The 26779-nt window shown below is 36.9% G+C and overlaps 1 protein-coding gene across 1 annotated transcript; it reads left to right on the top strand.

Moving 5' to 3' along the window:
- Window positions 1–2211: 2211 nt before the first annotated feature.
- xpnpep2 (X-prolyl aminopeptidase (aminopeptidase P) 2, membrane-bound) lies at window positions 2212–26779 on the top strand. Its single transcript, XM_056472610.1, has 21 exons — window positions 2212–2469; window positions 2994–3061; window positions 4738–4848; window positions 7783–7846; window positions 7981–8085; window positions 8214–8300; window positions 10485–10628; window positions 13176–13277; window positions 13353–13434; window positions 13513–13714; window positions 15458–15547; window positions 16047–16156; window positions 17945–18022; window positions 19031–19102; window positions 19197–19257; window positions 19359–19428; window positions 21597–21701; window positions 22331–22390; window positions 22469–22545; window positions 22664–22753; window positions 25288–26779. The coding sequence occupies exons 1-21, from the start codon at window positions 2337–2339 to the stop codon at window positions 25486–25488; spliced, it is 2112 nt and encodes a 703-aa protein (XP_056328585.1). The 5' UTR covers window positions 2212–2336; the 3' UTR covers window positions 25489–26779.

Genomic DNA, 26779 nt, shown 5'->3' with positions numbered 1-26779 from the left:
TGTAATGCCATAACAAATTGTCTTCATTGGCTGCCCATGTACAGCATCTACTTTATCCTCAAATACTGTATTTGTAGCTGAGGCTGGAAGAGTATGGTTCATGTTGTTGACATGGAGAAGATGTGGTTTCTTCTTTCTGCGAAAGTAATTCCACTTTGTGTGAACTTCCAAGGTATAAGGATTAGTTTGTTTTTTTCTGTTGAAAGCTTTTGAAGAACTTTTGTAAATAGTAACCTGTCACGATCACCAGCAATCTAGGCCTTTCAGATAGCTGGAAAACATGCACCCAGACTACAATTCTGCTTCTAAAATGAACTACAAATCCCATCATTCCCTGCACTCACACACCTGGCAAAGATCTCTCTTGATTGCAAACACATAGCTGAAGCTTGTGAAGACTGAATACCAGTACTATAAATACACCTCACTTACACACACATTACTGAGTCTTGTTTTCTGTTAGCATTACAAAGTGGTTTCCTTGTCTTTCCTTTCTGTGTGTTTGACCTGTGTTTTGTAGTGCTGGGCAAAGCAAGGCTTCATAAAATACACTGAAACAGTCAAAGCAAATGTGTCGAAGCTTTGAAACGTTTTGAAACCTGTCTGTACAGTGACACCTAGTGATAATTTTTTATGTATTGCTCTTAAACAGCTTCAGCAAAGAAACGCAAATTGAGCTATTAAACCCCACGTTGTAGAGTTGGGGTTTCAAGTGATTTAGTGAAGCGGTGAGAGTTCTAGACTAGCATGCCAAGAAAATGGTTTCGGATCCAAGGTGATGCAGCTATAGATGTTAGTTTGGAAATGTTCTGTTTTTGTAATGTGTTTTGTTTTAACATTGGTCTGACATCTAATTGAACACGTTGTGACTAAATATGTCTTTTTTTTGTGATAAAAAAGAAACATTATTAAAATATATCAAGTTATAATTTCAGAGTATTTGCACGAGTTGGGATTCGAACTCGGGCCATTTGCAGCACAGTTACTCTCATAGACTCTAATAGAGACTGACCCTGACAGTCAAACGCAGATTCACCAGGTCTCAAAACGCTTCTGAAATGGCCGATGTTTTGAATCGCTTTAGTCATGTGACCTAAGTGTTTTAAATCACATTAGTCATGTGACCTGGGTGTTTCGGATCATGCTTCAATGTAGTGTTTCAAAACACCTGCGCTTCGGGATCTCAACACTGTATCGAAACATCCGTTTCACATCAGCTAGTGTTTTGCTTATCCTTCCTGTTGTTTTGCCACCTATCCTGACCATTTTCCTGCTTTTGACTACACTCTTGGATTTCCTGTATGCTCCTGCTTGCTCCTGTTTTGACCATTGCCTGCCTGACTAATCTCTTAAATAAACTGCATGTGGATCCTCACCTCTATTGTCCCCCACTCAATGTTACAGTAACCATTAATAGAATAGTTTACCAAAAAAAGGACAATTCTGTCATCCTTTTCTCATCCTCCACTTGTTCCAAACCAGTTTGAGTTTCTTTCTTCTGTTGAACACTAAATAAGATATTCTAAACAAATTCTTTTGTGTTCATCAGAAATAAGAATGTTTAAAACCACTTGAGTGTGATTACTTTGTGAGGAAATCTTAAATTTTGGGTGAACTATCCCTTTAAGTTTAATAGTAGGAAAAGTGTTACTGAAGTCAATTGCTACCACGTTCTACCATCTCTTTAAATCTGATGACCTAAATTCTGATCTGTTTCTCACCCAAATCTGTCTTAAGTCTTGTAATTTAGTGCTCAAACTGACTTTGTTTATGTTATTTTTTGGTTAGAACTCCACATTACTGTATTTCTATTCACTTTCAGTGTGCTGCATATAAAAGAGAAGTCTGAACATTCAGCTAAATATATTTTATGTTCCACTTAAAAAGAAAGAAATTAGAGCGAGTATATAAATGAAGATGTTTAATAAGTTGGAGTGAACTGTCTCTTTAAGTGAATACACAATAAAAACCTTTCTTGCAAAATTTCCTGGCATTGACCAGCAGTGGGATGTTGTTATTTCAAAATGAGGAAGCAAAATGAGTCAGAGAATTGGGGCTCAGAAACATGCGACATATGTAACAGGAGACATACAGTAAGCTATCATTTACTATGGACCTACAGTTGCTTCGCCATGCATGGGTAAATGCACTGCACATTAAAGACGGACTAGAGAGAGAGAGTGACCATGCTTTTATTACAGTAGTAAAGATTAGAGTCACAGCCAAAGTTCCTCCCCCTCCGCTATTTCACATGGCTCTGGTTAGGAAGCCTCTGAGTCAAGATAATTCATGTAGTTTCGGATAGGACATACACACCCTTGTGCACAGACACACACATGCGCGCACACTCACAAGACAGAGACACTTGTGTCCCGCTGTCACACTCTGTGTGTGGACTTGCTTGGAGCAGATGGTCTAAAATGAGCTCCTCAGGCTGGATACTGGCTGTGTGTCTTGTGGTTCTTGGAGGTAAATAAATAAATAAGTGTGTATGCGATGCCGATTTCATCTCGATGATGTGGTGTTAACTATGCATTGATCCAACTGTAATACACTGTATGAGTAAGGCTTTCATTAAGGCAACATTTCTGTTCACCATCTGTCTTTGTGTCATGTGTGTTGGTTTATTGCTGGATATATTTGCATGTCATTAGCCTGGAAATTAATTCTGCAGTAAAATGTTGCTTGTTTGCTCAGTTTAGCCATAAAATGAAACTGAATGCATATAATTATGTGAAAGACTTTGCTTAAAACATTCTTTCAATCATTGTAGGATGTCATATTTGGTGTGTTTAGTATAAATGTGGTTAGTTTACACATTGTTTTATGAGATTCTTTGCATTATATAATGTTGTTTCTGCTATACTATCAGGTAAGAACACTGTTTTGCTGGCTTTTACAGGCATATGTTTAACAGGGATTTCTGACCTTTGATCAGCATATGAGCTGACTGACTTTAAGACATTTACTCTGTCCTCTTTCTGTCTTGACAGGAGAAGGACATGCTGTGCGGGCTGAAGAACGGTCGGGCAGCGAGAGGAACTGTTCTGCTATTCCTCCGGTACTCTGTTCTTTACATATCCTTACACGTGTCCTTGTTTGCCTCGGAATCAAACAGCCTAGCACAAGAACTTGTCTTTAGCGGAGAGAGCAGTGGGGAGAAAATAATAATAATAACCCTGTATCCAGCACACAGGCCTAATCTGGCCACTCAGTGAGATCTTCTCTTCTGATAACAACGGTTTTTAGGTCATGCACACACCAGATCTGATCTCAAGTCAACTTTTACAGTCTTGTTTTGTTGCTGATATGCATAGTTTTGCATTATCAGTTTTGCATTAGCTTTTTATTTTCATTGAAGAGCTAATGTCAGTATTTACTAGAAACACACAGGAAAAAGTCAGGGATGAAAAGGCACAGACAGTTATTATTGTGCTAGAAGATACCCTTTCAGATGTAAAATTAATAGGAGGAGGGTGTTTAAATAAATAATGCGATGTGATTTAATGAGGTCTGCAGTAATCTGTTTACTGGCTGTATTGTTCTTGTTTTTAATATTAGCCTGTAATAGTTTTAACAAAAACAAGTTTCTGCATAATTGCAAATCATGATAATGATTTTATACAGAAAATTCAAGAAAAAAAACATGTTTCTTACTTTCACAGATGTTATGTTTTTGCTACTGCAACTCTGAACAACACAGTGTTTGTTCATCAAAGTGTCAACACATGTAAAAAATGATGTCTGCATAACTTTCACAAACTATTTATATGGGTTGAGTTTAAACAAATTAAATTTAGTCAAGTTCAACTTAATTTGTTTGTTTAATTTCAGCCCAAATAAATTGTTTAGAGCCACTTAACGTAAAAGAATTTAGTAAATCCAAGGAATCATCTTTGAATTATATTTTTCAGTGATGAGTGAATGATTCAATTAAGCTACCTATTCACAAATACACTCATTCACTTAATTAAATGAAGTGTTTTGAACAAATCTATTGAATGAAAAGTTCAACTTACTCAAGACGATTACTTGCCTCAACCTTCTGCAGGTTTTACCTTCATTTTTCAAAGTAGCCTATATATATATATATATATATATATATATATATATATATATATATATATATATATATATATATATATATATATATATATATATATATAGCTCGTACTATACTATATATATATAAAACTTTTAGTTACAATTTGCTGTTTAAATACATCCATGCCACATCTGAGCTGTGGTAAAAGGATGGTTCACCCAATAATGAAAGTTATGTCATCATATACTAATCTTTAAGTGGTTTCAGACCGGTTAGTGTTTCTTTATTCTGTTGAACACAAAACTAAATTATTCCTAAGACTGTTCTAAAACAACCAGCAGTTACTGACAAGCATAGTAGAAACAAAAATACTATGAAAGTCAATGGCTGCTGCTTTCATCATTCTTCAAAATATCTTTTGTGTTCAACACAAGAAAGCAACTCAAACATGTTTTAAACAGTGGAGGATGAGTAAATGTTGACAGGATATTCATTTTTGTGTGAACTGTCCCTTTAAGAAATATATGCATGAATTCATAGATGGATTGTGTTGGTACTGACTTTATTTGATTGTTAAGGACATGAAAAAACACATTCGAGATATTTAACATTAACTATTATTATTATGTTTTTTACATTTGATTGGTGTATACAGTAAATAACACTGATGTAGTATAATGCTGTTGTTTCAGTATTTGCCACCAACAGCTGTGAACACAACTCTTCGGCTTCGTGAGCTAAGAGCGTCCATGATCCCCCTGAACATCTCTGCCTACATCATTCCTGCCACTGATGCTCATCTGGTACTACACCTCTATGTTATGTCAGACATTAAATTTCAACAATTTTAGAGTGCTAATAAAGGATATATTAAAATTTATTTTCATAATCTTATGCCATACAATCAAATGTGTCTAACTAAAGTCAAATATTTTAACATTTATGGTATCTACAGGTATTGCTGTAAGAATAAAAATAAAAGATTATACAGTTAACAGTTTCTCTGTTCTCTGCAGGGACATCAAACCTTATATCCAAAATCAGCTGGTCTAGAATAGAAATATATGAAATATGAATGAAAACAGAGGGCTTCCGTGAGCCTGTAATTGGAATTTACATTGCATTGACTGAACTAACCAACAGATAGACAATATTGTGTGCTAAAAATATGAAATATACAGTTGAAGACAAAACTATTAGCCCTCCTGTGAATTTTATTATTTTGATATATTTTAAAAAGTATTTTTAAGCATAATTTTTTTCATTCAGAATTCATTCATTCGTTTCCTTTGCGGCTTAGTCTCTTTAATAATCTGGGGTCGCCACAGCGGAATGAACCACTAACTTCTCCAGCATATGTTTTTACGCAGCGGATGCCCTTCCAGCTGCAACCCATCACTAGGAAACATCCATACACACTCATTCACACACATGCACTACGGTCAATTTAGCTTACCCAATTCACCTGTACCAAATGTCTTTGGACTGAAACCGGAGCACCCGGAGGAAACCCACGAGAACATGCAAACTCCACACAGACACGCCAACTGACCCAGCCGAGGCTTGAACCAGCGACCTTCTTGCTGTGAGGCGAACATGCTACCCATTGCGCCACCGTGCAGCCCGTTATTTCATTTTTGCTTTGATGATGATGAAACATAATATTTTCCTAGTTATTTTCATGATATTAGTATTCGGTTTAAAGTGCAGTTTAAAGGCTTAACTGGGTTAATAAGATTGACTAGGCAAGTTAGGTTTATTAGGAAAGCCATTGAAAAACAGTGTTTTTCCTATAACCAATAGAAGAAAAAAATTATTAAGGGCGCTAATTTTAAAATGATATTTTGTTTTTATTCCAGCCAAACTTGAGAAATAAGACTTTTCTTAAATCCTGTTAAATTACTGGATAAAACAATACTGTTAAACTGTCAAATTTCCTTTCTCTGTTAAACAGCACTTGGGAAATTTTTTGACAAAGAAATATCGCAGGAGAGACAATCATTTTATCTCCAACTGTAAATCAGTTTGGTTTAGTTTTGTTTTCTCCTTTTTAATCATTTTGGCTCAGGTGACTAAGAACATTTTATTTCTTTAGGCTCAAGAAAAGAATTAAAAAATTCAAATACTAAAACTTATTTTGATCTGCCTACATTGTAAATTGTAAATATAGTTACTTTCAACACGGACTCATTCTGAAAATGTCCCCCATATACATTTCTGGAGATTGCAAATTATGTAGTCAGAAGTACGTATGGCTGCATTTTGTTTTTTAAAACGAACGCTACGGGGCAGTATGACGCCATTCCTTTTTGCGCTTACCAGCTGACCGCTTACCTCCATATGGATGGCTTTTCCACTGTTACCAGTTTGTTCAGTAGCTCGCCATGTACTTTGGCAGACGAGATACAGAGAGGAGTTGACCACAACAACAGGGTTGACCATGACAACGAGGTTTGAGTCTAGCGAAGAACAGTTCCAGAAAGCAGGTAAGACAAAAACAGAAACCAAAAATAAAAATAAACAAGTAAGTAACAGGATGAGAATGTGGTAAAATCTGAAAATGTAAAAATCAGGCGAGGGCTTTTTTTTTCTGGATTTCTTTTTAAAACTGTCGGTTGGTTTTAAAGAAGTGGGTGGGCAGGTCAGTCGGTGCTTTTAAAAAGACTATTGGCTGGGTTTAGGGAAGTAGGAGAGTGGGTCAGTCGATCAGTCAGTCAGTTGACAGCAGCCTCTGGTAGATTTCACAGCCACTTAGCGGGTTTCCACACAGGTTTCTGCATCTTGTTTATGTACACTATGAACAGCAGCTACGCTAATTATTCTCTTTATTCTCCATTTCCACCTGGAGATACTCTTCCCGAGGCCCTCAGACTATGCAGAGTCACTGATTCGATCCAAGACCAGTGACGAGATGATCCCAAGGTTTCCATATCCTGGACCAGGCCGTATCCTGAGCAGCTACTGTGGTGGTCATGGAGGAGTGAAGAACATGAGACTGATTCCTGTGATGCTCCAGGGACAGACGAGTCTTCGCTGAGGCCAGCTTCCAGCCTCCGCCGCTGAGACTGCAGCTCTGCACATGACATTTGGCCAGCGGAGAAATTAAAATGGTCGTGCCCAACTGAGTCTGGTTTCTCTCAAGGTTTTTTCTTCACTTTTGCCAATTAGTGAAGTTTTTTTTTCCCTCTCCGCTGTCGCCACTAGCTTGTATGGTTTGGGATCGGTAGAGCTACACATCGTTGGATTTGCTCTTCAGTGTTTGGACTCTCAGTAGTGATTTGTAAGCCACACTGAACTGAGCTAAACTGAACTGAACTTAAACACTACAAACTGAACTACACTGTCCCAATGACCTTTTATGTGAAGCTGCTTTGACACAATCTACATTGTAAAAGCGCTATACAAATAAAGGTGAATTGAAATTTACACGAGAACAGCAGGCATGAATGCCACTCGCAAGAGAAATTGAGATCTCAAAAAGCAGCCTCTGGTGGATTCGCGAAAATAAAAACTGCAGAAAAACGTAGCTATGGGGATGTATTTGGCGCTCTCCAGAAATGTATATAGGGGTACATTTTCAGAATGAGCCTGGATTGGTTACTTTACATTAATCAGACAAACTGCCACATTGACCACAATGCATACTTAATAAGATGGCCCGGAATTTCTCATTACCTTTCTAAATGTGTGGGCATTAAGTGTGTGACAGTAAGTGAGTGTGGTTTCTTTATTGTCAGAGTGAGTACATCGCCCCTAGAGATGCACGGTTGGCCTGGATGTCTGGCTTCACTGGCTCTGCAGGTGTGTTTTGCAGACAGCCAATCATTATATTGCTGCATCACTATTCATCACATTACGCTTGTCACTTCTTTGGACCTCGACAAACGGCCCGATCCTGTCTTGCATCATAACTAACACAAGTCTGTTTATAATAGGCACAGCAGTGATTACTCAAAACAAGGCTGTTTTGTGGACCGATAGCCGCTACTGGATTCAGGCACAGAGACAAATGGACTGCAACTGGGAGCTACAGCAAGATAGTGAGGAAACTGTTTTTTAAAAACTTGTTTAAATTCATTTTAACATTTGGATGTATGCGAGTTGCTTTATTTTATGTCCCTCTTGGTTTTTTTTTTCTTATGCCGATGTATTTCACACTTTTCCACAGGCTCCATCCGCAGCATCACCAACTGGCTGATCCTGGAGGTCCCTGAAGGAGATCAGGTGGGCTTTGACCCATTCCTCTTCTCTGTAGGTGAGTGAACACAAGCAAGCAAAACATTTGCAAGAGGTTTGAAATTATTACCAAATTAGTTTTGAAAAAGAGAGATATTGCCATTATTTATTGTTTTTTGTTTAGTTTTTGTTGTAAATGAAATTATAACTATATGATCATATTTCCATTCCTTTTTCTTTTCTGTTTAAAGTGGTCCACTACAAGATCATATTTAAAACTTGTGTAATGTAGCTGTGTTAACATAAACAACATCTCTGAATGTAATACGCTCAAAGTTCAATGCAAAGGGAGACATTGGCTTTTACAGAGTTAGCTTAGCAAAGCCTACAGTGAACAAACTACAAAATACATCTGGTTTAGTGAGAACACAAACGCTTTAGGTTATGCGCATTCACTCACGCAGCGAAGGGGCATGGCCAGAGGTGCTGTAATGTTATAGCAGAGAAAGCTAAAATGCCGTCCAAATGCTGCTTTTCCACAGAGCTTGTTCTGTTTCTGTATTTGGGCTTCCAAAGAACACGACATAAAGAGAGAAGTGCTTACAATTTAATTTTAATTACAAGGCAGAGAATTATAAAAAAAAATATATATATATAGCTAACATTTGATAAAGGACAGCTTCAGGAATCTCTCCCAGTTCAGTACTGGATTTAGCTAAAACTCCTTAAAGAAGTAGCAGCTCCAACCATAATAGACAAAGCTGTGGATTGTGCGTCACAACCTGTCAGTATTTTAATTTGTTCAAATTAATCTATTACATGTGTAATTTGTAGTGTTAATGGTATGCTGTAGCAAGGATGTAAACAAAAATTTAAACAATGGGAAATGCTGTTTGGCACCATTACAAATTTAGCTACAAATTCATATTTATCCGTCAAACCCCTGCAAACATACACAATCTTCAGCAGCGCTGCAGTGTCTCTCTGCGGCAGCTTTCCCTGCGTTCTACATTTTAAATAACTAACTCACAAAAGATATGTGAATATTTTTATATTACTTACATATGCTTATTCTGAATATTTGTGAAAGACACTTGTCAGATTTTATTTTAGAGAGCAGGCGTGAGGTTCAGCTGTGTGCTCTGTGTCATTGATTTTGATTCAGGCTCAAACTGATATGGATAACAGCTACTCTGACTAACAGTGAGATATATGAAAAAAATAACGTGATTTTCTACAAATGAGGCATAAGCACACATTACTTTGCATCTTATAAACACAACCCAGCCTTAAAAATACACTCTGAACCACCCCCTTAAAATGAGTTGAAACAACACAATTTTTTTAGGACAACTTAAATGTTTTATGTTCAATCCATTTAATTATTAAGTTAATGAGACAACATAAAGGAATTTTTTTGGGACCCAGCATTTTTTACAATGTGAAAGATTTTTTTTAATGTAAGTTCATAATGCTGTCAGAGTTTCAACTTATTTATGGCTACGATAGCATTTGACATTATTTCTGAATAGATGAAATTATAAAACAAAATCACTTATATACCAGTGCAGCTTAACTGTGGTATTTCCTTTTCTCTTAAAGATGCAAGTTTTGCATTGTGCATATTCTAGTCAGTTGCCTCTTATTTTATTTATAAGTATTTTAACTGTACATTGTGTTATAGGTATTTATAAGATATTTCATTGGAAATGTTAATATTACAGCATGATCTACAGTATTTTAAAAGCAAAAATTATGATTTAAAATCAGACAGAGATATAAATGTATCTTCATATTTACAGGTAAAAAAATAAGGCAAGAGAAACTTGTCTGGTAAAAGAGACAGACCAGTTTGAACCCTCTTTTTTCTGGATTAGGTTCTTATTTTCGTCATCACATCTCGAATGTTTATGCAAATTAAAATGAAGAACTTTTAAAAACTGTAAAACTATATGATTAGTCTGTTTATTCCAAGCACCTTGTCATCTGCCACCTAAATACAGTCACTCCTTAAAGCTAAATGGGTTTTGATTGGCTTAAATATTTTACTTCAGCTGAGTTAAAAAATTGTTTTGTAAGTTATTCCTATGGCATCAATGAGCTGCTATCATTTTATTGTATCCTTATTGGATTATTTATAACTATATATTTATCATGGCCATACTACTTATCTTTCGATATTTATATGTATGACATGATGATAGTGTGTGAGATAAGTCCAGCAGTACAAATATAACAAAATCACTGATCTCCGTTGTTGCAGACACATTTGACATCTACAACACCAACCTGGCTCCAGCGGACCTGATCCTGAAGTCTATTTCTGATAATCTGGTGGATAAAATATGGACAGATCGACCTCCTCTGCCTCCTGACAACCCCACGCGCTTACCTGACAGTGTCATCGGTGTGTGCATGTCTTATCTACCTCACTTGACTGATAAGTAGCAAGCGAACAGGGTAGAAGACCATAAGATCATGACAAACAGAGCACTAAATCTCTTCTTTAATGACCAGTGATATAACTCATAGTAGACAGAGGGCACTTTCTAGCTCATTCTGGTGTGAGGAAGAAGTCAATGAGGCACAATTAAAGGGATAGTTTGGTTGTTGGTCCAAGCTTATGATCAATTCTTCATATTCTACTTTTTTTTTTAAGCAATTTTAATTGCATTTCTTCTTCTGAACATAAAGGAAGATAATAATGAAGAAACAAAACAGTAACCAAATAGTTTTTTTGGTTTGAACTGACTTAAAAGAAATAAAAGTTGTCAGTGGGGACTAGAAACTATTTGGTTACTTTCAGTTGAAGTCAAAATTAAAAATTATATATTTTTCAAAGAAAAAGCAAAGAATTTTTCACAGTATTTCCTATAATATTTTTTCTTATGTAGAAAGTCTTATTTGTTTTATGAAACCATTTTAAGGACAATATTATTAGCCCCCTTAAGTAATATTTTTTACATCAAGCCATAGTTTTACAATGATTTGCCTAATTACCCTAATCCCGAGTTCAGACTGCATGATGTTAGCCCCGATTTTGACTCGCCGACAGGTTTTGAGAAATCACAGACAAATGCCTGAAATCACAGGTAAATCGGTGCTCGTTCACGTTAGTAACAATCACACAGTGTGAACTATCAAAGATGCCATCTGAGAGAATTGCAGATGAGTCGCCGACACCCGTGAGATATTTAGCATGCTAAATATCTGAACCTGTCTGCAATCCAAAATCATACAGTGTGAAATGTGTTCTGATTGAAAATAACATCAGCGATCACCTACAGCCAATGAAAGAGCAGCATCCACTAGTATAGGTGTCTACAGGCCAGCTGGAGGTTGGGGAGAAGTTAAGCTTATTCTCAGTCTATTTGGACCCAACAAATGAAGGAAAAACTAGTCTAAATTTGGCAGGAGCACCTGTGTCTGTTTGACTCGCCATCTGAGCGATACCACAACCGGCTCGAAACAGAAAAAAGTTTGAGAGAAAATGCTAATTCCCTTCAAAGGCCAGGTGAGCAAAATAAGTAGATTTTCTAACCCACTAAAGGCTTCTTTCTCATTACGTAGTTAATAACAAAAGATACCACGTGACCTTGTGTTGTTTCCATGTCACTTCTGGCATGTGTTTGGTTGTGGACCGAGACAACATGTCTGCGGTTCTTCCTATTGTAAACTTATGCAGTGTGAAAGCCCGTCACTGATCTATTCTACTGTGTAAACACAACACAGACAGAATGCTACCCCAGATAGTCAAGCTGTGTAAAAACATCTGTGACATGACTACTTTGAAAATCCTGCAGTCTGAACTTGGCATAGCTTGCCTAATTAACCTAATTAAGCCTTAAAATTGCACTTTAGGCTGAATACTAGTGTCTTAAAAAAATATGTAGTCAAATATTATTTACTGTCATCATGACAAAGATAAAAGAAATCAGTTATTAGAAATGAGTTACTAAAATGTTTATAAATATGTTGAAAAAATCTTCTTTCCCTTAAACAGAAATTGACAAAAAAAATATACAGAAGGGCTGATAATTCAGGAGGGTGAATAATTCTGACTTCAACTGTACATTCTTCAGAATATCATCATTTGTGTTCAGCAGAAAAAAGGAACTCATGCAGGGTTCATACAACTTGAGGGTGAATAAATCATGAAATATTTTCCTTTCTGTGTGAACTAACTAGGCCTTGAAATGTAATGGTTTCAAGCTTCAAAATAGACACAAAGAGAATCTTAAAATTACTTGCACACGTTATTTCAAGAATGTGTATAACTGTGAGGAACTGATTAAATTTTAGTCTTCAGAATAAATCTGATTTATGAATGATTTTAAAAATCACTGAATCACATTAGTGAAGAGGATATGCTCATTCATTCATTTTCATGATTCATGATTTTTCAAATGTAACCATAGCGGAATGAACCGCCAACTGTTCCATCATGTTTTACACAGCGCCCTTCCAGCCGCAACCCAGTACTGGGAAACATTCATACACTCTCACATTCACACACACACTCATACACTACGGCCAATTTAGTTTATACAATTCACCTGTTGAAAAATGTTTAACAGAGTAGAAATATTTGCATAATGATTCATGAATTAACTTTTCTGTCTAATTTACCCACCCTCTATTTGTTCCAAACCTGTTTAACTTTCTTAATTTTGTTGAACATGTTAGAAACCTGTATCCTTGGTCTAGTATTTGTTTTCCTACTATGGATTTCAATGGCTAGCATTCATCAAAATGTATTCTCTTGGTGACTACATTTTTTCCATAAAAAAATCAATCCTTTCTACTTCTCCAGTTTCTTTCATTATAAATGCATACAGAAAAGTGACCAGGTTAGTAAATAATGACGTAATCCTTATTATGGTTTGAACTGTTTCTTTAAAATTGTATGTGTGTGTGCGTGCGTGTGCGTGTGTGTGTGTGTTCTGTTTTTCAGAAAGGACCTGGCCAATGAAAGTGGAGCAAATACGAGCCCAAATAATTGACAATCCATACAAACCCACTGCTGTGCTACTTTCAGCTCTGGACGAGACCGCATGTAAGCACATCACAAACCCACAAACTCATGCTGGAGATTTTCTCAGTCCCTTGGTAAATCTCTCTCTATTTTCAGGGCTGTTTAATCTACGAGGCAACGACATCCCTTATAATCCATTCTTCTATTCTTACACTCTGCTGTCGATGGATGAGATATGGCAAGTTTCTCCGTTTCACATATACAGCACTATTCTTAGCCAGTGTAGAGTTTCTAACTAACTAACCTCCTTCATCAGGCTCTTTGTGCACACAGAACGAATTACAGAAGAGCTGAAGGTGTATTTGAATGCTTCGTGCTACCAGTCGCTCTGTGTTCAGCTGCTCGAGTACAGCTCTGTGCGCATGTATCTGCAGTCATATCTACAGAGACCCAACGTCAGGGTTTGGGTTGGTACAGAGTACACCAACCAGGCCCTGTATGAGCTCATCACTCCTGAGGTAAGGCCTGGATCCGAAATACTGATGACTGGTATGCGCATATAAGCTTGGAAGTTATCTGTGGTTGAATATATATATTAGAGATGGTTACATAGTCAGTGTTCAGAAATAGTAGACTGTATATGTTCCCCATATGGCTTTCTAAAGGCACACAAGCCTGTGCACTCACATCTGTGGAGAAAGTTTAGTTATGCCATATACATCGGACACACGTCACATTGGGATAAAATTAGATATAAATGAAGTTGCATCTATTTTTGACACACTGCACAGTTGATCAGCCACTTTATTTTGCCCTTCCAAGTTTGAAATGCAGTGGATGGATGGATGGTAGGATCAACAGATAAACTGAAGAATGGATGAAATAATAGATAGATGGAAAGAAGGAGGGAGAGACAGGCAAACAGATAGATTGGCCAGCTGTATGGATGGATGGATTGGATGGATGGACGGACGGACAGATGGATGGATGGACGGATGAATAGATAAACAGATGAATGGATGGATGATACGAATGTACACACGTATCGAGGTTGGATGGACAGAATGACAGATAGTGAAGGATGAATGAAAGACTGATGGATAGATGTTAGATGCAGAAGATGATGCATGGATGGATATACAGTACAAATTAACAAGTATAGGTAGGACAGATAGACTGGAGAATGGATGGATAGAGGAACGGAGGGACAGACAGATGGACAGGCAAACAGATAGAAAGGACAGTTGACAAAACTGATGGAAGAACAGACAAGTAGACTGAAGAATGGTTGAAAGGTTGTAGATGGATGGATATACTGATGGACCCACAATTATTGAGGATGGATGGATAAATAGACTGCAAAATGGATGGATGGATGGAAGGAGGGAGAGACAGACAGAAAGGCAAACAGATTAACAGGACAGGTGAATGGATGATAATATGATAGATAGATAGATGGATGGATGGATAGATGACGGATGGATATAGATACATACATGTATTGAGAATGGATGGATAGATGGATGAATAGAAATGGATGATAGAGAGACTATCTGTCTGTTTGTAAAGGCAAACAGATAGATAGGATAGATGGATGGATGTTCAGACTGATGGATAGCTAATAGAAAGATGATGGATGGATGGATGGATAGATGCAGGATTGGGTGATGGACAGTGGATATAAAAATGAACACAGGTATAGAGAATGGATGAATGGATGGACAGATGTATAGATAGATGATACGAATGTATACATATATCGAGATTGGATGGACGGAATGACAGATAGTGAAGAATGAATGAAAGACTGATGGATAGATGTTAGATACAAAAGATGATGCATGGATGGATATACAGTACAAAGTAATACATAGTAAGGACAGATAGACTGGAGAATCGATGTATAGATGAACGGAGGGAAAGACAGATGGACAGGTAAACAGATAGATACAGTAGGACAGATGGACAGATGACAAAACTGATGGATGGATGCAGGATTGGGTGATAGACAGTGGATATACTAAATGGACATATGTATAGAGGATGGATTTAGGGATAGACAAGAATGAGTGAAAGAATAGATGATGGATGGATGGACTGGCAGAAAGATAAATGAAATGATGGATGGACAGAATAATGGATGGACGCTTGGACAGATAGAAGGATAGACACAAAAATGGATGAGTAGATCAATTGAACTAATACTGTGACCCAGACTAACACTGTGATTTGAGTCCCACATAACAGATGATCTCTTTCAGGACAAACTACTGACCAGCACCTACTCTCCAGTACTGACCACCAAAGCAGTGAAAGATATGACGGAGCAGCGGATTCTCAAAGAGGCTCATGTGAGAGAACACGCACACAGGCACACACACAGACTGTTTTCGCCCCAAATGACTTCTGCAAAGCAGCCATAAACCTGATGGACAGTGTTCACTGATACCTGTGTTGAAGTATTTTCTAGATTTAAGGGCACTTTATCACACCATAAAGCCACAGTAGAAGGCCAGACAGACAGACTCCATTCTCTGCAACACCATAAACTCAATCAGTGTTTTATCACTGCTTATCATAATCCCTTCCTCAGCATATTGAGATCCATTTTTACTGATGGTGTTTGCTTGCATTCTGTGTTGCACTGGCATATTTTTCAGAATGGGATTTTATATCTTAAACACATTTGAGAGTGTGCATGGACAACCGTCTTCATTCTGGTGTAAAAGAGACAGAGCTCAGTTGACTGCATTTAATTAAACCTCTCCGTCTGGCACCCGTCTGCTGTCAAGCAGGAGATTTAGTTTTTATCAGACACAATGAGTGAACATGCTCTGTGCTTTACCACAGGTTAGAGATGCAGTCGCAGTCATGCAGCTTCTGCTGTGGCTTGAGAGGAAAGTTCCAGAAGGCACAGAGACAGAGATTACAGCAGCTCTTTTTGCTGATCAGTGTCGCAGGTACACAAACAGCAGAAATGACCCCTCATCACTGATACTACTTATACTACAGTTGAAGTCAGAATTATTAGCCCCCCTGAATTATTAACCCCCCTGTTTATTTTTTTCCCAATTTCTGTTTTACAGAGAGCAGATTTGTTCAACACATTTCTAATCATAATAGTTTTAATAACTATCACTATCAACTATCAACTAATAACTGATTTATTTTACTGATTTATTTTATCTTTGCCATGATGACAGTAAATAATATTTTACTAGATAATTTTCAAGACACTTCTATACAGCTTAAAGTGACATTTAAAGGCTTAACTAGGTTAATTAGGCAAACTAGGCAAGTTAGGGTAGTTAGGCAAGTTATTGTATAATGATGGTTTGTTCCGTAGACTATCAAAAAAAATGTATATTATTTGAAGTGGGTAATAATTTTGTCCTTGAAATGTTTTTTAAAAAATTAAAAACTGATTTTTCTTCTAGCCGAAATAAAAGAAATCAGACTTTCTCCTCAAGAAAAATATTATCAGACATACTGTGAAAATTTCCTTGCTCTGTTAAACATAATTTGGAAAATATATTTAAAAAAAATCAAAAGGGGGCTAATAACTCTGTCTTCAACTGTATATAACACATTAATTAACAATGAATATGAATATAAATGAGAAACTTCATCTAGTGGAAATATTTGGTACTGCGGCTAAACACAATCTTACTGAAAGCTTATTTTGGTAACACTTTACAATAAGTGTGTGTTAGTTATTGCTTTTACTAACATGAACAAACAATGAACAGTACATTTATTACAGTATTTATTCATGTTAGTTAGCGTTAGTTAATGAAAATACTGTTGTTCATTGTTAGTTCATGGTAACTCCTGGTGCATTCACTAACGGTAACAAGCATAAATGTTGAATTTTAATAATGCATTAGTAAATGTTGAACTATGACTAATAGGTGCTGTACAACTACTGTTCATTGTTAGTTCATGTTAGTGAGTACATTAACTAATGAAACCTTAATGTAAAGTGTGACCCTTATGTTTTGAGATAGCAACCTCAAATTTGAAAATGTATATTTAAGATCATTTAATAACATTTTAATTTATGACTCATAGAATCAAAATGTACTGTTTAAGCTGAAAAATCCATCTTTGTGTATGCTCAAACAGCCACTAATGGGTCATTAACTACTGCATAAATATAATTTAGTACCATAAAATTCCCTTTAAAACAGAATATAACACAAAATATAAAGTAAAAAAGGTTATAGAGCTAAAATGTAGTACAATCATTTCATTAAAATTAAAAAGAAATTTAAAAGTGCCATTTTTGACCACTATGTGAACAGTTCTTATTGTATGTGCAATGTAAAAACTACAAAATACAAATATCACTTCTTTATATTTGACAATTAAAGGGTGTTTAAATTGTTTTAGCAATTATCTGTGACTAGTTATATTTACAGTTATCTTGTTACATTTTATTTAGTTGTTGTTTAATAATACATAGTAAAAGGATAAACAATACTATAAAATAGAATTGCAACTTAGGGTCCATCTGTCTTGAAAGATATACACATTGTGGCTTATTTAAGTCAAGAAACAGACTGTAGCTCACTCTCTCACTTTCTCTCTAAACTTTCATTTTTGGCTTTACACAAGTAGAACAAGTTCCTGCATCAAGGATGTTTCTTCTTTCATCTTCTGAAAGATGGTCTGTTAGTGTAAATCGCTTTAGGCTGTATTACTTCCTTTTTATAGAGAAACACAAATCCTTCATTGTGTTTTGACAGCAAACAGAAGAACAGCCGGGGGCCGAGTTTTGAAACCATTTCTGCAAGTGGACCCAATGCTGCTCTTGCTCACTACAGGTAATTTCATTGTTTACTATGTAAATTCAATGTATTCATATCTAGCATAATAGTTCATAATGGTATCTGGAAAACTTGGTAGACATTTTTTTAAATAGAGGATCAAACATGCAGCTTTATGCTGGAATTCATGTCTTCTATCTGTGAATAGTCAAGCCACACCTATTTTGATTTGATTGGCTGTTTCAGTAAGAGACGTTGATCTGCTTCACTGAAAATCTTAAAAACAAACAGAACTGAACAAATTACAAATATAGGCAACAAATGCTCATTTTGAAAACGTAGCCCTATATACATTTCTGGAGATTGCGAATTATGTAGCCAGCAGTACATATGGCTGCATTTTGTCTTTAAAATGAACACTAAGGGGCGGTATGATGCTTACCAGCTGACCACTTACTTCCCTATGGACGGATTGCCCGCTGTTAGCAGTTTGTCCAGTTAGTTTGCCATGTACGTCTGCAGATTTGAAATGCAGAGAGGAGTAGACCATGACGACGGGGTTCGAGTCTGGTGAAGAATGGTTCCAGAAAGTGGTTACGACAAAAACAGAAGCCAAAAAATAAAATAAACAAGTAAATAACAGGGTGAGAATGTGGTAAAATCTGTAAAGGTGGTAAAAATCAGGCGAGGTCTTTTTCTGGACTGCTTTTGAAAACACTCTCCATTGGGTTTAGGGAAGGAGGAGGGTGGGTTAATCGATTGGTCAGTCAGTCAGTCGTTAGTCAGCCAGCCAGTCAGTTGACAGCGGCCTCTGGTGCATAAACGGGAGAACAGCAGGCTCGAATGTCACTTGCGAGAGATCTCAAAATGCATACACAGCAGCCTCTGGTGCATTTGCGAAAAGAAAAACTGCCAAAAAACGTACCTCCTGGGATGTATACTCTCCAGAATTGTATATAGCGGTACGTTTTCAGAATGAGCCTGGGTTGAATATAACACAATTTGGTCATTTCTAATGACTACACTCTGTCTTTAAATCAGTGCGTGATTTTTTGTTTATTACAGTCCATCTAATGAGACCGCGAGGAAGCTGACAGTGGATGAGATGTATCTTGTCGACTCCGGAGGGCAGTACCTGTGAGTTTCATTGTCATACACTATACATAGTTCTGTTTATATGCAAAATACATAGCATTCTGTCAGATTTATGTTCACCAACTCTGTCTTATAGTGACGGCACGACTGATATAACCCGTACTGTGCACTGGGGTAAACCCACTGACTTTCAGAAGGTACTCAGCAGCTTAGATACTGATGATAGAAAGCACAGGAAGATGCTTACGTTAAGAGCACTATAATAATAAAAACTCTTCTTTACATTTTATTGTAACAGGAGGCCTACACAAGGGTGCTCATGGGAAATATAGAGATTTCAAGAGCCATCTTTCCTGCTGGAACTAGAGGTGAGCATCTAGTGATTTAAATAAAGGATAAAGCATGCAGCTTCATGCTAGAATTCAGTTAGTTTTCTATCTGTAAAAGTCAAGCCACGCCACTTTGATTTGATTGACTGTTTTAGTCAGTGACATTGATTAGTGCTGCTCCACTGCTGAGGCAGAAAACTTTCAAATGTCATTTAAACAACAAACATGACAGAAATGTAGGACAATTTAGTCATTTGGTAGACATTTAATCTGGGAAACACTACTATAGACCATTTCAATGTGGTGATGTCATTAGCCCATAAACATTTCCTACTTGTTATCAAACTATTTCATAACTGTAACAAGAGGCAACTTAATCATAGTGTAATATTAAAACAGCTATCATAACATTATTTATCAATATGTGGCTCTTTTTGGATTCTCGGAAGTTATAGAAATTCAAAATGTAAAACAGGAAATACGTTGGGACCATTGTTTCTGTTTACATCCCTCAAAATGATCTTCTGTTGAACACAAAAGAAGATATTGTCAAAAATGATGGTTGCTGAGACCCATTAAATAGATACTCATCTTTATCAGTACTTAAACCACAGAATCTTTTTTTGTTTTTTTATTCATTCATTTTCTTTTCGGCTTAGTCCCTATATTAATCAGGGGTCGCCACAGCGGAATTAACCGCCAACTTATCCAGCACATGTTTTACGCAGCGGGTGCCCTTCCAGCTGCAACCCATCACAGGGAAACCCATACACACTCATTCGCACATATACATACACTACGAACAATTTAACCTACCCAATTCATCTGTACCGCATGTCTTTGGACTGTGGGGGGAAACCGGAGCACTCGGAGGAAACCCATGCCAACACAGGGAGAACATACAAACTTCACACAGAAACGCCAACTGACCCAGCCGAGGCTCGAACCAGCAGCCTTCTTGCTATGAGGCGACAGCACTACCTTCTGCGCCACTGTGTCGCCCAGAATCTTTTTTAGTATTATTTTAATAATAATACTAATTCTTATGTTACTAGTCACAACTGCTTTTGCACTAATCTTATGTTATGACTAGTCTGAATTGCCACAGTTCAAATAAATTTCTCAGCAGTGCGATGGAAAAGCTTACTAGCAACATTTGGACTAGTGCTAGTATAAATGTTTATCTATTGAATAGTACTAGTATCTGTTTGGGGCAGCACGATGGCTCAGTGGTTAGCACTGTCGCTTCACAGCAAGAAGGTCACTGGTTCAAGTCCCTGCTGGGCCAGTTGGCATTTTTGTGTGGAGTTTGCATGTTCTCTCTGTTTTCACATGGGTTTCCGTCACGCTCTGGTTTCCCCCACAGTCCAAGACATGCGCTATAAGTGAATTTAGTAGACAAAATTGGCCAAAGAGTATGAGTGTGTGAATGTGAGAGTGTATGGGTGTTTCCCAGTACTAGGTTGCAGCTGGAAGGGCATCTGCTGCGTAAAAAACATGCTCGAATTGTTGACGGTTCATTCCACTGTGGCGACCCCTGATAAATAAGGGACTAAGCCAAAGGAAAATGCATGAAAATGAATAGCATCTGCTTCATAGGGATTAGTGTGTATTAAATATGTACTTGTGCAGTGTTTCTCAACCTGCATGTTTTGGATGTCTCCTTTGTCTGTCACACCTATTACAGGCCTTTCAGTTTCTGCTAATGAGCTAATTATCTGAATTGGATGTGTTTGGTTAAGGAGACCTGGAAAATGTGCAGAGCTGTTGGTCCTCCAGGAATGTGGTTGAGAAACACTGTTCTAGTGTAAACTAAATAATTACCACTATCTGATAAATCAATAAAAGCATCTATTAAATAATTACAAGTATCTCATGAAATAGGTTACTAGTATCTAGTAAAGTACTGGTTTGTAATAAATATTTTTTGAATATTTATGAATATTTAAAATAAATTAGCATTAGTAGGTAATGAATAGACCTATGTACTTAATATAATTACAAAGATAATAGAAAATCTAAAAACTAGTACTAGTAGCATTGACAATTATTTGTGAGAACATTTTAAAGATTAAATGTACTGGAAAAGTAACTAGAGGATCTGCGTCAGTCACGTTCATCCACAAGAGGGCGCTCAATCCACAGCAGACTGACTACCACAAACGCTGATATTTCTGATTATTCCTGTGTTTTTGTTTCCACCATAGGGGTAAACATGGAGATGCTGGGACGAAGAGCATTATGGGAAGTTGGTTTAAATTACGGTCATGGCACAGGTCATGGTGTGGGGAACTACTTTGGAGTTCATGAATGTGCGTCTGATATTTTTCTCAACAATCTTCTCATTTACACATCTGTTGATAACGATTTTCACATTTAAATACACTATAGTTTCAAGTGCTGATGTAAGTATGATTTTTTAAAAATCTTTTATTCCTCAAGGATGCATTTCGTTGATCTAAAGCAGGGGTAAAGCACCAATCTCGGTCCTGGAGGGCCGGTGTCCCTGCAGGGTTTAGCTCCAGCTTGCCTCAACACACCTGCCTGGATGTTTCAAGTATACCTAGTAAGACCTTGATTAGCTTGTTCAGGTGTGTTTGATTAGGGTTGGAGCTAAAATCTGCAGGACACCGGCCCTCCAGGAACAAGTTTGGTGACCCCTGATCTAAAGTAACAATAAACTCAATATAATTGTTCAGATTATTCACTAAATCAGAATTATGGACACTGAAAATAAGTAGTAACGATGCTGAAATGTTTGCTTTGACACAACAGTAATAAATTTGATTTATTTTAAAATGTATTAAATTGGCAAACTGTTATTTTACATATTATTCATTTTTGCTTTTTATACTGTATTTTTTCATCACATAAACGCAACCTTGGCTAGCAAAAAGAACATGTAACTTATTTTATTGTTAACTGTCTTTGTCTCTGACAGGGCCTGTGGGTTTTCAGTCCAATAATATTCCATTTCAAGAGGGAATGTTTACCTCAATTGGTGAGAAATCCTCAAGAATCTCATTATGATTGCCATCGTTTGACAATTATACTTTTAATCTGACAAACTCTCCTCTAGAGCCTGGTTATTACAAGGAGAATGACTTTGGTATTAGGATAGAGGACATTGCTGTCACTGTTCCAGCTTCTACAAAGGTACATCTAAATAACTGGGGGTCCGAAATTCTGCAAATCCAGTGCTGATAACTAAGAGCAGTGAGTAATGAATTGCCTTTAATGTTTTCTAAATTTGCTTAATTGTTTGTCCCTCTAGCATAGCAGCAAGTACCTGACATTTGAGACTGTTTCACTGGTGCCTTATGACAGAAACCTGATAGACACATCTCTTCTAAATCTTGAGCAGGTATGGTAACAGTAGTATTTCATAACAATATTTAAACGGATATATTTAAAAAGGTTTTGTGGGGGGTTCTTTGCACATTTTTTTTTTTGGTACTTCTGCTTTCAGAGATAACAATTATTTAGTGCTGGGCAAAGATTAATTGCATCCAAAATAAAAGTTTGTTTTGACATAAGATATATGCTCACCGGCCACTTTATTAGGTACACTTTTCTAATCTCTTTTCTAATTGCTAATCAGCCAATCACATGGCAGCAGCTCAATGCATTTAGGCATGTAGACATGGTCAAGACGATCTGCTGCAGTTCAAACTGAGCATCAGAATGGGGAAGAAAGGTGGTTTAAGTGACTTTGAATGTGGCATGGTTGTTGGTGCTAATCGGGCTGGTCTGAGTATTTTAGAAACTGCTGATCTACTGGGATTTTCATGCACAACAATCTCTAGAGTTTACAGAGAATGGTCTGAAAAAGCACAAATGCCTTGTTGATGCCAGAGGTCAGAGGAGAATGTCCAGACTGGTTCAAACTGATCGAAAGGCAACAGTAACTCGAATAACCACTCGGTACAATCGAGGTATGCAGAAGAGCATCTCTAATTGCACAACACAATGAAAAGCTTGAGGTGGATGGGCTACAGCAGCAGAAGACCACACCAGGTGCCACTCCTGTCAGCTAAGAACAGGAAACTGAGGCTCCGATTTAGACAGGCTCACCAACATTGGACAATAGAAGATTGAAAAAACGTTGTCTGGTCTGATGAATCTCGATTTCTGCTGCGACATTCGGATGATGGGGTCAGAATTTGGCATCAACAACATGAAAACATGGATCCATCCTTCCTTGCATCAATGGTTTAGGCTGCTGGTGGTGGTGTGGGGGATATGTCCTTGGCACACTTTGGGCCAATTAATACCAATTGAGCTTCGTGTCAATGCCACAGCCTACCTGAGTATTGTTGCTGACCATGTCCATCCCTTTATGCCCACAGCGTACCCATCTTCTGATAGTTACTTCCAGCAGGATAACGCGTCATTTCATGAAGTGCGAATCATCTCAGACTGGTTTCTTGATCATGGCAATGAGTTCACTCTACTCAAATGGCCTCCACAGCCACCAGATCCCAATCCATTAGAGTACATTTGGGATGTGGTGGAACGGGAGATTTAGCCGAAAAATCTGCAGAAACTGTGACATGCTATAACTTCAATATTGACCAGTCTCTGAGGAATATTTCCAGTATCTTGTTGAATCTATGCCACGAAGGTTTAAGGCAGTTCTGAAGGCAAAAGTTGGTCCAACCCGGTACTAGTAAAGTGTTCCTAATAAAGTGGCCGATAAGTGTATTTGTATATTATATGTATTTATTATGTATACGTAATACATACACATACATAAAAACAAAACTATTCAAAACTCTTTTTTTTGCATAGATATTTAAATTCATTCATTTTTTTAGAATTAATTATAAATTAACATTTTCTCAAATATATGCATACATTTGTGTATTTATGTATACATAATAAATATACACAGTACACACATATGCAATTAACCTTGGCCAGCACTAAAATTATTTGAAAGACTTTTTTTAATTAATTTGAAATGTTATACACACACATACACACTAGGTAAAAAAATGTAGACAAGTTAGTATCTTCTGCTGTCCGAGCTTGCATTTATTTGACCCAAAGAACAGCAAAAACTGTAAAAATAAATAAATTAATTGATAAAAATAAAATAAAATTGTTAAATAGTATTACTGTTTAAAATATCTGCTTTCTATATGAATATATTATAAAATGTAATTTATTTCAAAGCTGAATTTTTGTATTTAGCAAAAAATCTTGAAAAAATAACTCATCTGTTAATAAATATAATATTTAAAAAAGGAGATGATACATATATTACAAAATATTGTTATTATTAGCATTGTGCAAATAATAATAGTAATAATAATTATTATTATTTAACAAATAATCAATTGTTTTGGGGTGACAACAGATTTATGACCCCTTTTCTTCAGTTTTGGAGATTGTGTGGATGTTTGCTGCAAACTGGGTTGCTCTAAAACTCAGAAAATGTTTTTATAATGAGCTGCTCATGTAAGAATATTACAATAAAAGAATATTACAACACAGTCTTTGAAAAATGTGTGTTAAATCATATGTGGTTTGAGCAATCTTTACCATTTAACTTGCAACTAGAGCCCTTTTTCATTTGTACTCATATTTGGTGCCTGGTAAGTGTTATCTAAACCCTTAGCAGATCTATGTTTACCTTTAAATGTTTACAGTAAAAAAAATCTGCAACATTTTGGTTCTGTCAAGAAAAAAAAACCTGTGAATAACCACATCTTTGTGTTGAAATGTGTTGTTTTCTGATGTTGGTTTCCTTTGAAAGGAGCCCACATTCACTCTTCACTGGAAACACATACTGCGGCTTTGCACGTGTGTAAAACAGCCTTGTTTTCAGCAGGACTCAGTGATTGGGGGTGCAGATTAGCTGTCTGACAGGGTTTTATTGTTGTTGTCTTGCAGTTGCACTGGTTGAACTCTTACTATGAGACGATCCGGCATTTGGTCGGACCTGAGCTGCAGAAACAGGGCCTGAAGGAGGAGTACAACTGGATGATGAAGCACACGGCCCCGTTCCTCATAGCTGGAGCTTCAGCCATGGTCTCCTCAATCACACTCTTCTGCACAGTACTGCCCTCTGTTTTACTGTACAATCTGCTGTAAGATACTTCAGCGCTGCAAAAGCCACCGTCAGGTACAAACAGCAAACTCCAGTGCTGAATTACTCTGTGATCTGGTTGTTTTTCAATCCATTTTCTAAAGATTTACCAAATCTTGCTAGGATTTAGCCTGTGTTTGAATTATTGTTTATATTGTAGAATATATTTTATGACCAAGTTGTTGCACATATTTAATTAAGGTTACTTAAAAGGACAATTAAAATGTATATGCATGTATAGGCAGATATTATTAGACAATCTTATGATTTGATTTATAGTTGTTTTTGTGATGGGATTACTTCACAATTCTTTAATTTACAGTCAGAATTTCTAGGCATCAAACTGGACCAAATCACAACAACAAAAACCAAATCCAGACAACAAAAACACCCTCAACATGGAACTTCTAGCACACACAAAAATCTAGATTTCATGCATTCACATTTTAAAGGGCACCTATGGTGAAAACTTTTCAAGCTGTTTGGACAGACATATGTGTAAGTATAGTGTATAGACCGTCATATTGCTGTGAAATTAACACACCCAGTCCTTCTTTTTCAATTTAACAACATGAAAACGGTGGTCCAATTGGAGCGGTTTTGAGACAGAACGCAACTTGACGTAGGAGTGCGGTCCCCCCGCCCACCGAATTGATTGACAGCTGCGTATTAACATGTCTCCGTAGTAATGCGTATTATCATGTCAACAAGACAGAACATGCGCAAAACAACTGGCATTAAAAATCTGTTCAGCTCTCTGTGATCATCAATCATCTTCAAATGTGATCAAGAGTGAGTTTTACAAGTTTAAAATGTTTTAAAACAGTGCATGTGTGTAATGAATTACAGCGATTTACTTCAGCTTTACTTCATCAGCACAGCCGCGTGTCAGAACAATTATAAAGGAAGACGCTTCAATCCCGGTTTGTGGACGTTAAATCAGGTTTATTTTGTACATTAACATAACAGATATCCAGACAGCAGTGGAGATAAACCAGCATCCTGTCACATTTGCGTGCAAAAAGAGTGCAAAGCTGTGTGTGCGTGAACTTTGTAACGACATTGTGTGTGACTCATTATTGCAACTCCACAACAAATGCATCAAATACTTATTGATAAATGAGTCTTACTGTAGTATTTCTCACAAACGTTACGTGAGATCTTTTTTCATGTCGGTCTTGTTGTCTGAGGCACGTGGAAATGGTGGGCGTGAAGGACTAGCCTTAAAGGCGCAGTACACAAAAAACGCCACCTGCTGCTCAGAACTATAAAATAGAAACTTATGAAGGGTATAAT

This window comes from Danio aesculapii, chromosome 14 (assembly GCF_903798145.1).
Source record: "Danio aesculapii chromosome 14, fDanAes4.1, whole genome shotgun sequence".
Lineage (NCBI taxonomy): Eukaryota > Metazoa > Chordata > Actinopteri > Cypriniformes > Danionidae > Danio > Danio aesculapii.
The sequence above is the reverse complement of the archived record's forward strand: the minus strand, read 5'-3'. Positions and strand labels throughout refer to the sequence as shown.